The sequence below is a fragment of the Silurus meridionalis genome, chromosome 3 (genome assembly GCF_014805685.1).
Source record: "Silurus meridionalis isolate SWU-2019-XX chromosome 3, ASM1480568v1, whole genome shotgun sequence".
Classification (NCBI taxonomy): Eukaryota; Metazoa; Chordata; class Actinopteri; order Siluriformes; family Siluridae; genus Silurus; species Silurus meridionalis.
Genome location: NC_060886.1, coordinates 24,158,702 through 24,173,939, shown reverse-complemented (window position 1 = coordinate 24,173,939; position 15,238 = coordinate 24,158,702). Strand labels below are relative to the sequence as shown.

General features: G+C 37.6%; 1 protein-coding gene across 2 annotated transcripts; it reads right to left on the bottom strand.

The window, feature by feature from the left end:
- Positions 1-2,355: 2,355 nt before the first annotated feature.
- xrcc5 (X-ray repair complementing defective repair in Chinese hamster cells 5) lies at positions 2,356-14,589 on the bottom strand. 2 transcript variants are annotated; one of them, XM_046845830.1, is made up of 21 exons: positions 14,365-14,589; positions 13,165-13,278; positions 12,902-13,085; positions 12,449-12,497; positions 12,232-12,354; positions 11,894-12,067; positions 11,486-11,600; positions 11,150-11,288; positions 10,824-10,936; positions 10,452-10,514; positions 10,148-10,285; positions 9,970-10,060; positions 8,162-8,292; positions 6,956-7,152; positions 6,498-6,585; positions 6,343-6,412; positions 4,869-4,978; positions 3,227-3,323; positions 3,060-3,127; positions 2,787-2,861; positions 2,356-2,688 (listed from the first exon to the last, which is right to left on the bottom strand). In XM_046845830.1, exons 1-21 carry the CDS (start codon positions 14,380-14,382, stop codon positions 2,674-2,676), a joined length of 2,172 nt encoding a protein of 723 aa, XP_046701786.1. In that variant the 5' UTR covers positions 14,383-14,589; the 3' UTR covers positions 2,356-2,673. The 2 variants fall into 2 exon arrangements, with proteins under 2 accessions (XP_046701786.1, XP_046701785.1); XM_046845829.1 differs by lacking the exon at positions 14,365-14,589 and adding an exon at positions 13,409-13,533.
- Positions 14,590-15,238: the final 649 nt, after the last annotated feature.

Sequence of the window (15,238 nt, the reverse complement as noted above, 5' to 3'; positions counted from 1 at the left end):
ACCCATAGTATCTATGCATAAACTATAGCATTAAATGTAGGGGTACCAATAACTCTAAAAGATTTTTTTTTTATAAATACTGTAAAGGCTGACAAATAAAAAATAAAGAAAATGAGTCGAAAATGTAACAGATTAATGAACGTGTTTAAGAAGAAATACTTCCTATTGTTTCTGATTTCCAAAAATCTCAACCTTAAAAGGAAAGAACACAAGACACAAGCCACTGTCAAGAACAGAGCTCTGACTGACAGGTCCATGATTACACTCTGCCCAGGTGAACTGTGGTCAACGAACATATCCTGTCATACTTCAAACCATCTGACATCCAGACCTCAGCTGTGCACACAACCTGCTGGGGTCATTATATAGTTCATCCAATATATCATCTCTAGCCACAGTCATCAATATCACCAGACAAGTTCTTAGAATATTCTTTTGCATTTCTCTGCAATATATATATATATATATATATATATACACACACTCAAAAGAATATTCTAAGAACTTGTCTGGTATCATGACCATAAATTGACAAATGATTTCTCAAAGTGATTAATGTTCCAGAATAGCAACCAGAAATGACAACCATTTTTTATCAATGTGATAATTAAAAAATCCTCTAATTTCCAAAATAACTTACACATGAACTAACGCTTATGTTTTAGATGTTTTATATAAAAGGGTATTCCAAAAAAAAAAAAAAAAAAAGGGAATAATACAATGACATTCATTTGCATTTATGAAAGGAGTCTTGGGAAATGTTTGTGCATGAACATTATATTTTCTACCCAGTTTATTATTCAGGTTTATTGTATGGCACAAGCTACATTTGTTATATCTCATAAACTCAAAAAGAGAAAAAAAGAAAAAGAAAGGCTAGTGGGGCAATGCCTTTTTATAGCTGTTATAAAATAAGTCATAAAAAGAACTTGTTTCATGGCAGTTATACAACAGAGCTATAAATTGCTGCAAAGTATGTGTCATTCTTTAATAAATGAAAAATAATCATTGGCAAATTGCTGTGAACTAAGAGGTTTAAAAAAAAAAAAAAAAAAAAAAAAAACAACGATGTGCTGAAGTCAGAAAATTTGTTTTTTTGAGACCCATGCATGTTCACGTAATTTATATGCAACAAACTAAGTAAAAGGCAAATACACAAGATTTGGAAAGTGAATAACAGAGAACAGGAAAAAGATGTTAGCAGACTGCCGCACTCCCGGAGTCAAACACGGAGGTGGATGCTTAATGGTTTGGGGTTGTTTTGGGGCAGGGAATGTTGGAGACTTATTCCAGGCAAAAGGAATTCTGAACCATTACGGCTACAAAGCCACACTACATTACCTTTCAATTCCATCTGGACTGCAGCATATTGGAACCAACTTCACCATACAACAAGTCATCGACCCGAGGCTGATGTTAATGCTCTGTAAGCGCTATTTAAACAGTTGACTGGAGTGACATTTATGATGGGAGGATCTGCCCAGTCACAGCACCTAAATTCTATTGAACTGCTCTGGGATGAACTGGATCCCAAAGTCAAAAATAAATCTCCACCAGCGAAGAACATCTTGGGCATGTTTTACAAGTGGCCTGGCAAAGCTGTTTTTCATGCTAAGGATTTTTCAATAAAAATAAAGTTTAATATCAGGACACCATTATCTGTAATTAATATATGTACAATTCATATATTTATTACACATAAACAAAAGGAAAAGGTATTTGTCTGTCAAAAAATGATGAAAGTCTGGATGTTTCCAAACATTTGACTGTCACTGCATAATTACTACACCCAAATCAATAATACAAATCACTGATATCTACTTCAGTTTCTCACACTGAACTGACTTGAATCTGTATCTCACAAGCATATATACCATACATGTTCATAAACCGTAATTAAATTACGGTTTATGAACATGTATGGTATATATGCTTGTGAATATTATCAGCAGTTCTACGATCATTTTTACAATTGGCACTTTCATTGTCCACACCTAAGGAAAAAAATTTTGTGTTGAAAAACAGTAGAAATCGTAGTGCTAGGAACCAAAGGCATGTAAGAAAATAAAATGTTCCGGCATGCGGTTGAAAACTGAGCGTAATCGAATCCAATGGGCACAATGGGCATTGAAAGATCAAGTGTTACTGTGAGCTGTATGTTTCACACCCCAGTCCTTAGCAAAAAATAAATAAATAAATAAAAATAAAAACAACCGTTCTTAAAATGTTATTAAATCAGCTGCTTTGCGGAAAGGGAAAATTAAACCAGGAAACCAGAGACACACCCAAAGTAGGAAAAATTGCTTACACTGTTTTACAAAAAGAGAAAAAATTCACCCAAAATTCTATCAGAGATAATAGTAAGGAATGTTTATTTTTAGTTAACGCCATCAAATATTGTGAAATTCTCTGAAAGAAGAGGTTCTCCTCTGTTCTTATTCACTACATAACCCAAGTAATAAAGTTACATCCTGATTGCTATATGAACTGCAGATTAGAGAGAAGCCATAACCGAGTAATCGCACGTTTAGACTTTTTGCATTTATTCTTTTTAATTCTGGCACAAAATCCTGCGTTTTGTTTAGACGGGGAAAAGAAAAATAGTGCAAACATCACTGTCACCTCGGCGCCACGTGGAGAGGAATGAAGGCGATTCTGAATGGCGGTGCGGGTTCACATCATGTCCAGCTGTGGGAAAAGAATTCACACACACAATGCGAACGTAAATAAAATCGGTAGGGTTTTCCGCTCGTGCTGATTAGGTTAACGACAACGAGGGCACTTACCAAATCATCCACGTCTCCGGCGTCCTCGTGGGAAGGAGCAGCTGCCACTTCCTCTTTCTCTTCAAATGTCAGAAACTAGTGAACGTATATATATATATTTTTTTTTTTCGGGTTAGAGCTGAACATAGAACATAAATCTACATCATAACAGCCATACACGCTGAAACATTAGTCAGTGTCCAATAAGCTTAGCGTCAGTTACCAGCTGGGTAAATGACTGTCAATCACAAATACATAAATATTGTTTTTATTTAACTAAAGCATTTTATTCACCTGATTTGCCTCGTGCTTGGATACTGCGCTGCTATCCACTTCGTCCTTGCTGATCAGTGTTATAGAATCTATAGAGATTAGTCTGGGTTATTTATCATGCCTGATGGTCTTCTCATTTTGCACAAAAAAATAAATAAATATATAAATAATTTATAAAAGACACACACCTGCAACAAGCAGATCCCAGAATTCCTGAAGATTCTTGTCTGGGACGCTGTTCTTCAGAGACTGCATGTAGTTGTTGAAAAGCGTTGCGTTTGATACCTGGAAAAGTTGAAACGGCTTCAGAACTGCAGCTTAAGCTGATGTAGATAGAATTAATCTTTTGGTTTCATTGTACTATGAATAGAGACCTGATACTACATTTAAAAAAAATATCTGGATCAGTATCAGTCTGGAATTTCCTTAATTAATGCTGGGAATGTGCGAGTTAATAATATACAATTAGCAAGAACATATTGGCCAATATGTAGAGCATCTGTTTAGATATCTGTAGGCCAACAGGAACAAAACACTGAGATTGTGATTAAAAGGTGTGCATGATTTATAATCACATTTTTATAATCTCACTCTCGACTGGTCACAAAAAGGAATTCTGCCATATCTTGCCCTTTCGAAACTATTTGATTTAATTCAAAAAAAAAAACTAAACCATAAAAACCCTGAGCCACTGTATCCAATCCATTCCTGTATTAATGAAGAATATCTTTTTTTGGTCCTTTAAGCTTCATATCTGAGCATCTGAAAGCGAAAAAATGCCTGCTATGATCCTCAGTGGGTGCGGATATGAAACTGGAACATCCCTGATTGCAAGAGGTTTCCAACCGTCCAACCTACACTATACAGACAAAAGTTTGTGGGCATCTGACTATAAGATTTGTATCGTTTGCTCTGTTCTAGAATTTGGAGTGTGCTTGTTTAGATTTGTGCTCATTCAGCCACAAGGGCGTGGGTAAAGTGAGGTATTGATGTACGGTGAGGAGGCCAAAGGTGCAGTCGGCGCTCCGAGTCATCCCAAATGTGCTCAACAGGTCGGAGCTCTATAGCAGGACACTCGAAATATTCCACTCTGACCCATGTACATTATATCTTCACGAAGCTCACTTTGTGCCCGGGTGCATTGCATCCGAAGGCATCCTATACAATTGTGTGCATCCAACTTTGTGGTAACAGTTTGGGAAAGAACCTGAAAAGCATTTGGCTGAAAATCAGGTGTCGAATGTAGTCAGCAGTTTTAAATTCAACCGTGAGTGTCTCCAAATAGGACAGGAATTACATTTTGTTTATTACAAATACATTTCGGCTGTTTCAGACCCAAGCAGCGTATATCCTTGTACGATAAAATTAAAATCTTTGCTCGCATTGAAGTGCTCGGATAATGATTACTGTCTGGCTTTAACACGTATTAGTACATTTCAGCGCACAGTCATTCGCACTGCTCTGTAAACAATGCCTAAAAAGCCCACGAGTGCTTTGTCAGAAGATTCGACAGGTGTTCAGTGCACTCGAAATGAGAATTCTTGTGACTCATCAGAAGCGACTCATCTGCTGCGTGCGACTATCCATGCTTGTGGCGTGTCGAGAACACTTAGAATTTCATTCGGTGCAGCTGCTGATGATTACCTTCCCCCTCACCTGACTGATAAGAGCACGGGTGACGTAAGACAGTAAACACTCCAGATGTGTCGAGTGGGGACGTTAGTCTAAATTCGACACACTTGGCAAAGGCGAATCCGTCAGCTTCAGACTGATAGTGTTGATTTTAAAGTGAAACCATAACTGATTATTGAGCCTTGATTGAGCGTTCACCTTAATGGACTGCTCCCTAAAGGCCTGGATGCATGCGATGGTCTTCATGTAATAGTCGGTGCTCCTGTTGCCCAGCAACTGCTCCATCCTGTGGGTGAGCTGCTCGCATGCTGTTTGTGAGGACCAAAAAACCGAACGAGTCAGCGGGACAGTAAAGCATGGACACACAGAAATGTTGTCAAACTGTGACAAAGGTGACAAAAGCAATTATTTCAACAGACGCCTGAACCTTGATCAGCAGGGTGGGATATTTCTGCACATGACGAACACCATACTCGATGGAAACCCCAGTGACATCAGAGAATACGCCGAAACTAAATTCTCAATGGTGAACTAAAGTGTTATTTGCTGAAGAGTCCTACAAATGCTTAAGTGTAGAGTGGCGAGGATAAATCGTATATAATATTTCATTCGTACTTCAAACCAAAATCTAAGGATGGTAATCAAAAGGTTTCGGTCAAAACCTATTTATGTATGTAGGGATCGGTTGCTAAAGTAAAAGTCATTTTTTTAAATCTCAGATATTTGGTAAACTAATACGATTTCGAAATGAATCTAAGCTAAACAACACTAAACACTATTTCTGGATTCAAATATTTTTTGAAGTATACACAGATCTAAATCTAAATCAGTACAGTAATGTGCCCTTTGCTAGACTGGATATACACAGAATTTCACAGATGGCAAATCAATTTGCACACTCAGGAGCCTGAAAATACAAAACTACCTTTTCAAGCAAGAGCATACATTAGGGAGCAGATATACTATGTGATTTCAACTTTTGAATCAATACGTTTCGCCTTCGGCTCATTTTCTACACTTAGAAAGGTTTTAACCCGTGTGTTCTTCAGTTCTCCCCTTGGAGAAACTTTAAAAAAACATCTATGTGGAATCCTATCAAAGCATCGATCCTTTTAAGCGAGTTAGAAACCCTTCACCATTCATCATTGCAGGTCCACTGAAAGAATGTTTTGTAGATTTGACACTATTATTTATTATCTATCTTTTTATCTCTGAATAAAAGCAAAAAATATTTTGAAAATAAGACTGGTATGTGGTGTACAATAGTTTGGAGGCCTCTGGTTTACAGTGACTATAACATAAGCAATGATCGCTAATCCTAGAATCCGCTAATCCTAGAATCCTATAGCTGCAGTAAACCAGATTGTGCTGTTAATGAAAAACAACTTAAGCGTGAGAACAGTAACTTCACACTGGGCCACATTACACTACTCTTGAATCATTTTCTAATTCATCTATCATTTTTCTATCTTAAGTCAAAAAACTTTTAATAATAATAATAATTCGTTACATTTATATAGCGCTTTTCTGCAGCACTCAAAGCGCTTTACATATGAAAGGGGGGATTCTCCTCAACCACCACCAATGTGCAGCATCCACCTGGATTTTAATAAACCTCTTTTGAATGATAATGATTTTTTTAATGATAAAGAAACGCCTGTTCATATCGTACCTTGGTCAAAGGGAATGGTCTTCTTTACCACTAAAGTACGGAAGTTTTCCGCAGGGTTCACGCTGCCTACCTGTAAAGACAATACATGGAGATAGCGAATTAGCAATCGAAATCGAAATGTTTGAAATCCTGAAACTCGTTTGAGGATTTCTCACAGAGGTAACGTTTCCCTCGGAAGTCTCTGCTAAGCTGAACTTCTCCCCTTCCTCCATTTTGAACTTTTTTGTGTCTGGCTCATCAGTGCTAAGCAAGAGAAAGAAAAAAAAAACAGTACAGACTTTTAAGCACCAGAGATCAACTAAAAAAAAAAAAACATAAGGCTACATTTTCTGAGTCTATTCATAGCATGAATTACAAAAGAAATCAAGGATTTTCCATTTTCTTGGCGTTCCTTTATCCTGAAAGCCAGACAACAGTTAACTATATACAAATAAAATATAGGCTTAGACTAATAAGGAGCTTCAGAGTGGAATCATCATTATTGATTGCATATAATAAGTGCTTAGCGATGCAACTTGTCTCCTGCAGTCCCCTCAGACCTTCCTTCTTTATATCAAATCAGATTATGTATGTATGTATGTATGTATGAGGGTCTGGTTTTTTTTATTATTACCTATTCCCAAACACATCTGCACTGGTTTTCTGGCCTTTCTTTTGCACCACCTCCTTTAGGGTGAAGAGGTTCTTCATCTCCTGCATAGGTGCATTACAGCGAGCAGAGATTGCCTGGGGTCGATCCAGCATCCGCTTAAGCCCCGGCTCCATAGGGGGAAGGGGTGAATCTGGGTTTAAACCACAATGGTGTAGACACTGCAGTAAGGGGGGGAAAAAGAACAACGTCTATCATATTTCTAGGTTTGCTAAATCTAAACAGCCCCCTGTTTTAAGCTGCAGCAGTTTTGGTTAAAGGCGTTTCCTGTCTCAGGGTTACAATGGATGACTGGGATCTAAATCATTTTTAAAAGCCTGATTGTACATCAAAATATTCACTGTAAACATTAAAGTCACATGACAGCTGATAAATTCTAAAAGGTCCTCCAGTTCACACCTACACTCTTTAATGACATGTCATGTTATCCTAACAAGCATCATGATGTCACATGGAGATATGTAAATGAATAGGGATTCCCTGTTTTGAAGAGACAATACCTGGATACTGTACACTGGTACCTAAGAGATGCTGCTGTAATCAAAGAGATGTTACTTTGCTTATTGCAAGAGCACAATATACTCATTCTATGCAACATTATTACCAATATGATATTGTAATATACGGCTGATAAAAAAACCCACAAAAAAACTTGTCTGTCTACAAATGTTTTTTCCTCATGTCATCTCAACAATTGTGTTCTTGGTGCCAATGATGCTTCTGGATTGCTTAATAATAAAAAATGTTGAACGTTAAAAGTGCTATGAAAATGAAATTCAATCCCTTAAATAAAATTCAAATCTGCTTTTAAGCAGAGTACGTGCAGATACACTTAAATATCCAAAGCCATTCTTTGGGACTTCCATGGCTATAAATTAAGGTTCCATTCATTACATTACATGCACACTATTCAGAATTTAAAGGTTATGGCTCAATTTTCTCCCCAAGCATATATTATTAATTGTGTCTTTTGGCTAAACTTGATACATGAAATTTCCATTTCAGCCTGGAATATGGATCATGTTGTGGTCACCGAAAAAATAAAAAAAAAAAATTGCCTAACTCAAGATTAACCACAAGCACAGCAGTTTTGCGATCTGCCCTCTGGCTGATTTCAAGCAATATCTTGCACAACCTGAGCTTATTTTTGGATCTGTGTGGATCTCTTACCTGGAAGAGTCTCTGAAAATGTGGGTTGGGGATTTTGTTGACTTTGAATATGTCCTCCATCTCTCCATCTTCACCCTCCTCCATCAGCATCATTGAGCTGATGAGATTGTCCACTGCTGACAGCTGAGCCTCTGGGTACAGATAGACAGCACTGCATTTATATATATATATATATATATATATATATATATATATATATATATATATATATATATATACATATACATATACATATATATATATATATATATATATATATATATATATATATATATATATATATATATATATATAGTATAGTATAGTAATAGTAATGTTGCTGAATAGTAATACTGTATTAAAACAGCAACATTTCAATGACTAGAAAATGCATCACACTGTCTGTTATTGTGAATCATCAGATTCAGGCATGGTGATATTTATTCACTCTGAAGCCTCCACAGTTCATAAAATAACAGCAGTTGCTATTCTCTTTTCAGGTTTGGCAAATCTGGTGCGTTAGTTGTGCTTGGATGTATTTTTTATTTGTAGCAAAAGTGAGAGTCTTATACTGGAATCATTTAAAATCAGATTTCCTATAAATTGTTAATGCCAATGTCTCACCTGTTTATCAGTGAGTTATACTACCAGAATACACGATACTATATTAAATATCCTGTACGATTACTAAATATCTTTAGAACACAAAGTATACAGTTTTACTACACAGTCAAAGAAACAATGATTTGAACTCCCACTATGGTTTTACCCCAAATACAAGAGGTCCCTTTTTAAATCGGGTTCCTCCTCATGTGGTCAATTTTTTTTTTTACGGATTAAAAATACCTTAATTTCTGTTTTTGGTTTTGATTGGTTCATAAAAATCATACTTGTAAAGTCACAGGCCAAAAATTGCCTACATAAAATGTATTTGCATTTATATAATTCTTCTTTCTCCATTAAGATACTAATTTTTTTTATTATTTTCACTGCTTTAGCTGACAAATTTGTTTTTCAGTTCAAATTTGCCAAAGCAATGGGACAACCTGCAGTAGTGAAGTGTTCTGGCCTAACTCAGTGTTGTTCACATTGACTGCACATACACTATATTGCCAAAAGTACTGGGTCACCTGGTCATAAGTATGGTATTTTTGAGCATTGCATTTCACATTTAGTCAAAATTTGCTCTTATAATTGCCTCCACTCTTCTGGAAAGATGTTCCACTAGATCTTGTAGTGTGCTTTTGAATATTTGTGTTCATCAGACACAAGGGTGTTTCGAAAAGCAGGTACTGATGTAGGATAAGGAGGTCTAGGGTACAGTCAGCGTTCCAATTCATCCCAAAGGTGTTCAGTAGGGATGAGATCAGAGCTCTATAGCAGGTTACTTAAGATCTTCCTCTCCAAAGCATGTAAACCAGATCTTCAAGGAGGTCACTTTGTGCACAGGGGCACTGCCATGCTAGAACAGGTTTGGGTTTTCAAGTTCAAGTGAATGCAAAATTTTATTGTAGAGCATCTAAAGACATCCTGTACAATTGAGTGCCTCCAGCTTTGTGGTAACAGTTTGGAAAAGAACCACATACCGTATAGCAGGAAAGGTCAGGTGACCCAATACTTTTGGCAATATAGTGTAGCACAGTGTTCAATTGGTGTTGAGGTGCTCATGAGTGTGGCTTATGATATACACCAGAGGTGCAAACACTTTTAACATGAATATATTTTTTTCTAGATGTGACCTGAGAAACAGGAAAACCAAATATATAGTGTAAGCAATACTGAATAATAAGCACATAAAACATGGTCAGTTGGATCCCATGACTTCTTACCTGATGGAGCAAATTTCTTGTTGCTCTCCAGTGAAGGGAAAGCGAATTGACGGAGGTCCTCATTGTATGGTAACTGCACATACACCAAGCACTGGGGAGTGGAGGAAAGAAGGACAGTGACTTCAGGGTGACACACACAGCATGAGGCAGATTTCCTGTATGACTCACACCCGCATACCTCGTATGTGTCTTTGATGCAAGGGAAGGCCGCTCCTACTTGTGGGTTGCTGCGGCGGTCATAAGCGTAACGAACGATAGCCACCATCTTTAAACTCTCCAGGGCACGAATCAGAGCAGAGAGCGCAACAGCTGCATGCTGAACTCACACACACACACACACACGCACGATAAACCACTAAAATTAATATTTATCAACAGCATGTGGTTTTGCTAATACAAATTAAACCTGGCCTGCAATGTGACTTGTCTTTTATGAAATAGTGTGCTGTATTAACAACACTGATGTACAAAGCTACACTCACCTCATCATCTTTGGCAGCAAAAACCTTAACAATCTGATGGCCCATGAAATGATGACGATTAATCTGCAGGAAATAAATACTCATTACAACAGATCCTAATATAAATATAAATCAGCCGTAACCGTGCGCAACGATTAATTTTGTAAATTAAAAAAAAGATCAGTCAATAATAGTGTGAATGATTTAGTTATGAGGTGCATATATTAATATAAAAAATAAATAAATAAAAATAAGTATTGCTTTTACACTGGCCTGAGATCAGATTTGTTACAACTGTCTGGATGGGCACCATTGCAGCCTCACTGTAAGAATAGGAATTCTAAATGTACTCATTTACAGAGAAAGTGCTCCATCTAGCGATGAACAACTCACCAGCTCCTGCTTGGTAAAGCCAAGCACAGCAAAGGATTTCCCATCGCTCTTGTACTTCATCTGCTCTTGGTCCACTTTGGAGAACGGGACAATGTCACTCCCATAACGGAAGCCTTAAATAGAAGGAAAGAAGGAGAAGGAAAAAGAGAGAGAGAGAGCGAGAATAAAAGCATGACTCAATTTTCTACTATATATTACACACAAAGATGCACATATTGGCTATGCAAATATCCTGATAAAATGTAGAATAGTAATATAAACACTGTTTAATGTAGAAATTATTGAAAAAAATCCTAAAGAAGCAGGAGGACCCAAGAACCTCTCACCCTGAATGACATCATCTTTCTGCACTTCGGTCTCATTGTCATCGTTGAGGCAGTAAACCGTGTCCCTTTTTACATCATCTTTCTGGTGACTCTCAGCATCGACTATGGACCAGGACTTCTTAAGCTTTTCTTCGCACACCTTTACAGAAAAGAGAACTGAAACTGTTAAACCATGTGTTGCAGCAGTATTCACCTCCTTTGTGCCAACCTGGAGGTGAGGGATTAATAATGTGAGTGAACAATCACACACTCATCTTACACAACGTTCCCTCAGGCACCTTTTCACCAGTGAGAGCTGAAACGCTACAGCTGCTGTAAAGTATAAGTCCAACTCACGGTTTTGTATCCGATGATGCGGATGGATAAAGAGCTTCCAATAGTAAGCTGACAGGGCCACGCCATTGGCCGTCTCTCGATTCGCTTGAAGATGGACAGCTTCTCCGCAGCATCACTGTTAAACAGAGAAACAAATACCCAACCACCAGCTGGTACCTGAAATTTGGTTATAACTTTCACTTTTAAGACTTCAAGTATGAACTAAATTGTGTAAATAAGTCATGTTAAGTCCTAATTGTTTCTTTAGCATTAAATAGTTATTTCTAAACTATGGTACTACAGCCTACTAATAATTATTTAAGTTAGACAGAGTCTGCATTATAAAGCATACAATTTTTGAGTGGGTGTGAAGTACATATATCTGTATACATGATTTACTACAGAAATCTGTTTTGACATTGGTTGTACCTAAAAGTGTAGACCTCATCCAGACTGTCTTCTTCATCCAGTGAAGTCATGACCTGCCTAACCATCTCCAGCCCCTGCTTCTGCTCCCTGCTCAGACCTTTACCACTCTGGGGAGGAGGCCTTGGACCTCCATCTCCAGAAGCCTCTTCATTTGCATTAATAGGGAATGGCAGACTACAAAAACACACAAGGGGGCACATGCACACACACTTTAAGCACATGATTGCACACATCATGCTGATGTAATGCATTTATCAGAATAAAAAAAACACAACAACACAGGTTAAGACAGTATAGAAATATAAGATCATAAAAACAAAATTTAAAAAAGATCTCACAAGAACTGTAGGGTAATTCCAGCTCTCTTCAAGTTGCCGATGATGATGTCCAGCTGATCTGTGCAGGTGGGTGTGTTGAGGTCAGTGAGCACGGCGATATTCAGCTTCTCGTACTTTTTTCCACTGATCAAAACACATTTTACCTTTAGAAATCTCAAAAAAAAAAAAAAAAACTGTATCAATATACAGCATATAATATGACAATAAATAAACTTACATTGTTTCCTTTTGCAGAAGATCCATGCTAACGACAAGAGCATCAAGCCCTGGAAGCCTTCAGGTAAAGGATTTGACAACATAGTGATGAAGCAAAATCTATGCAGTACATATCTAGCGATCTTTCTGTGTATCTATAGGTGATATAAATATTTATATTTGCAATGAACTAAACTAATCGTTAATATTTTTGCAGGGTTGAAATAAAAAAGACAATAATAAAAAAACCTCTGGAATCAGAATCAATTACAGGTCATGACAGCCTGTTACACTTGCTACTGTTAGTACAAAGAATCACATCAGCTTTAACAATTTTCAAATGAACTCCAAACATTCAGAATACCGAATGCCGAATAAATAAACGAAAGAATAAATAAATAAAACAAGCAAGCTGGAGAAGCAAATGATGAGGCTGAAGCGTTACATGCAACAAAACATTGATTAGAAAAGATACAGTCAGCATGCTGACTACCAGGCTGAAGGTTATGTTCAATGTCCTCCAGCAGCTCAAAGTCAGCCATCATCAAATGTCTGTGTATGCAAATGTTCTGGTACTGGCCATCTTTAGCGAGTGGATTCTTGGTGTTGTCTGTTCCAAACAGAATCAGGCCCAACTCGTTTTTGTTCTCAGCAAAGACCTAAAACGAGTGTTGGAGCATGATCAGACAGTGAATGTCAGCAGACCAACTGATAATAATAAAAAAAAACGCAATGTACCTGCCGCTGGATGAATTTCTGAATGACTTTCTTCGCTTGTTCAAATGGGGCTTCCTCGCCAGGGGCTGAGTTACTCATAGAGAAGCCCACATCCATGCAAAGAACAACAGCTGACTGCACACACAGAGAGAGAGAGAGAAAAAGAAAGTACATCAGATGACCTGGCCTACACAATCACCCAATCTATATCCAGTTGAGAAGGAAAAGGAAAAGCAGCCAACAAGTACTTAAAACTATTGACAACCTCGTGAGGCTGACTGAAAAGCATGTGCAAAGCTGTCTTCTTCTTCTTTTTTCGGCTGCTCCCATTAGGGGTCCCCACACCGGATCATCCGTCTCCATACCCCCCTGTCCTCTACATCTGCCTCTTTCAAACCAACTACCTGCATGTCTTCCCTCACCACATCCATAAACCTCCTCCTTGGCCTTCCACTTTTCCTCCTTCCTGGTAGCTGGTGTCTCCATTACTTTGCACTGTTGATCCCAGGTACCTGAACTCCTCCACCTTCTTCGCTTCTTCTTCCCGTAACTGCACCACTCCACTGCCCTCCCTCTCATTCACAGTCATTGTGCCCCAAAAAGGTGTTCTGTCATAAATACAATGCCTTCAGTATTAATGTATAATGTCGAAAATTATCAATATTAAACAATATAAAAAAAATACGAAAGAAAAAAAAAGAGAAAAGTAATACCTTTCTTATGCCTCATTATTACTTTTCTCTCCTTTTCCTTCTTACAGTTTTTTTATATATTGTTTAATGTTTATTATTGCTGTAGTTTGCCTGGAGCCTCACTTAAGAATTTCATTGTAGTAAATGTCACTGGCATCTGTACATATAACAAATAAAACTTGAAACATGAAGTCAAAAGTTTGGACACACCTTTCTCCTTCAGTGGTCTTTCTTTATTTTTATGACATTGTACACATTTGAAACGTGCATATTTGGTTACTTTTGACTGTTTACTGTTATATTTTATATTTATGTATTTGGCGTTTTTCCACTGATTCCTTAATCTCGGCGCTCATTCAGACAAGTCCGGACATGCACCCAGGTGTATTTCCAAACTTTTATAAAGTTAAAGATCAAACAGCATGCATACAAAGACAACTGTGTTAACATTCGGGCGCATTGTGATACCGCACTTGTTTTTCATCATATACAGCATAAACATTATTGTTTTGTTGTTGTTGTTTTTTACCTTGGACGCTCGCGCCATCTCGATGGTCTTACACTGTTATAAGTCCGGAATGCAACATGCAAACGAGACACTATTCGTTCCGGCGAGCGTTTACACAGCGTTTCTGAAGCTTTTGTTAGTCAGGTTCTAACGTCCACGAGTTATGTAGCTGGTTAGTGAATGTTTAAAGACTTAATCAGAATATTTTTTCCTTCGTTCATTTGTGATTGCTTTATCACCTGATGTCCTCTACATCTGCCTCTTCCAACCCAGCTACCTGTATCTTCCCTCACCACATCCAAAACCTCCTCCTTGGTCTTCCTCTTTTCCTCCTTTCTGGTGGCTCCATCCTCAGCATTCTCCTACCGATATACCCCATGTCCCTCCTCTGCACATGTCCAAACCATCTCAATCTCGCCTCCCTCACCTTGTCTCTAAAACGCCCTACATGCGCTGTCCCTCTAATAAACTCATTTCTAATCCTGTCCATCGTCGTCACTCCCAACAAAAACCTCAACATCTTCAGCTCTGTTACCTTCAGCGCCATCTCCTGTCTTTTACTCAATGCCACTGTCTCTAAACCATACAACATCACAGGTCTCACCACAGTCCTAGGATCAATGCAGGGAACACTGGGTGTAAAGTGGGAATATAGGCTTCCTATGAAGAGATGCCAGTCTGTCACTGGGAAACTTGCTATATTCACATTCAGACATTCAATTCAATTAAACTCAGGCCATCTTAGTTTATATATATATTTATATATATATATATATATATATATATATATATATATATATATATATATATATATATATATATAGCGTTCTTAACAATGTACATTGTCCAAATGAAGCTTTACAAACTTAAGCTTATAAAGTTGGAATGTATAGGT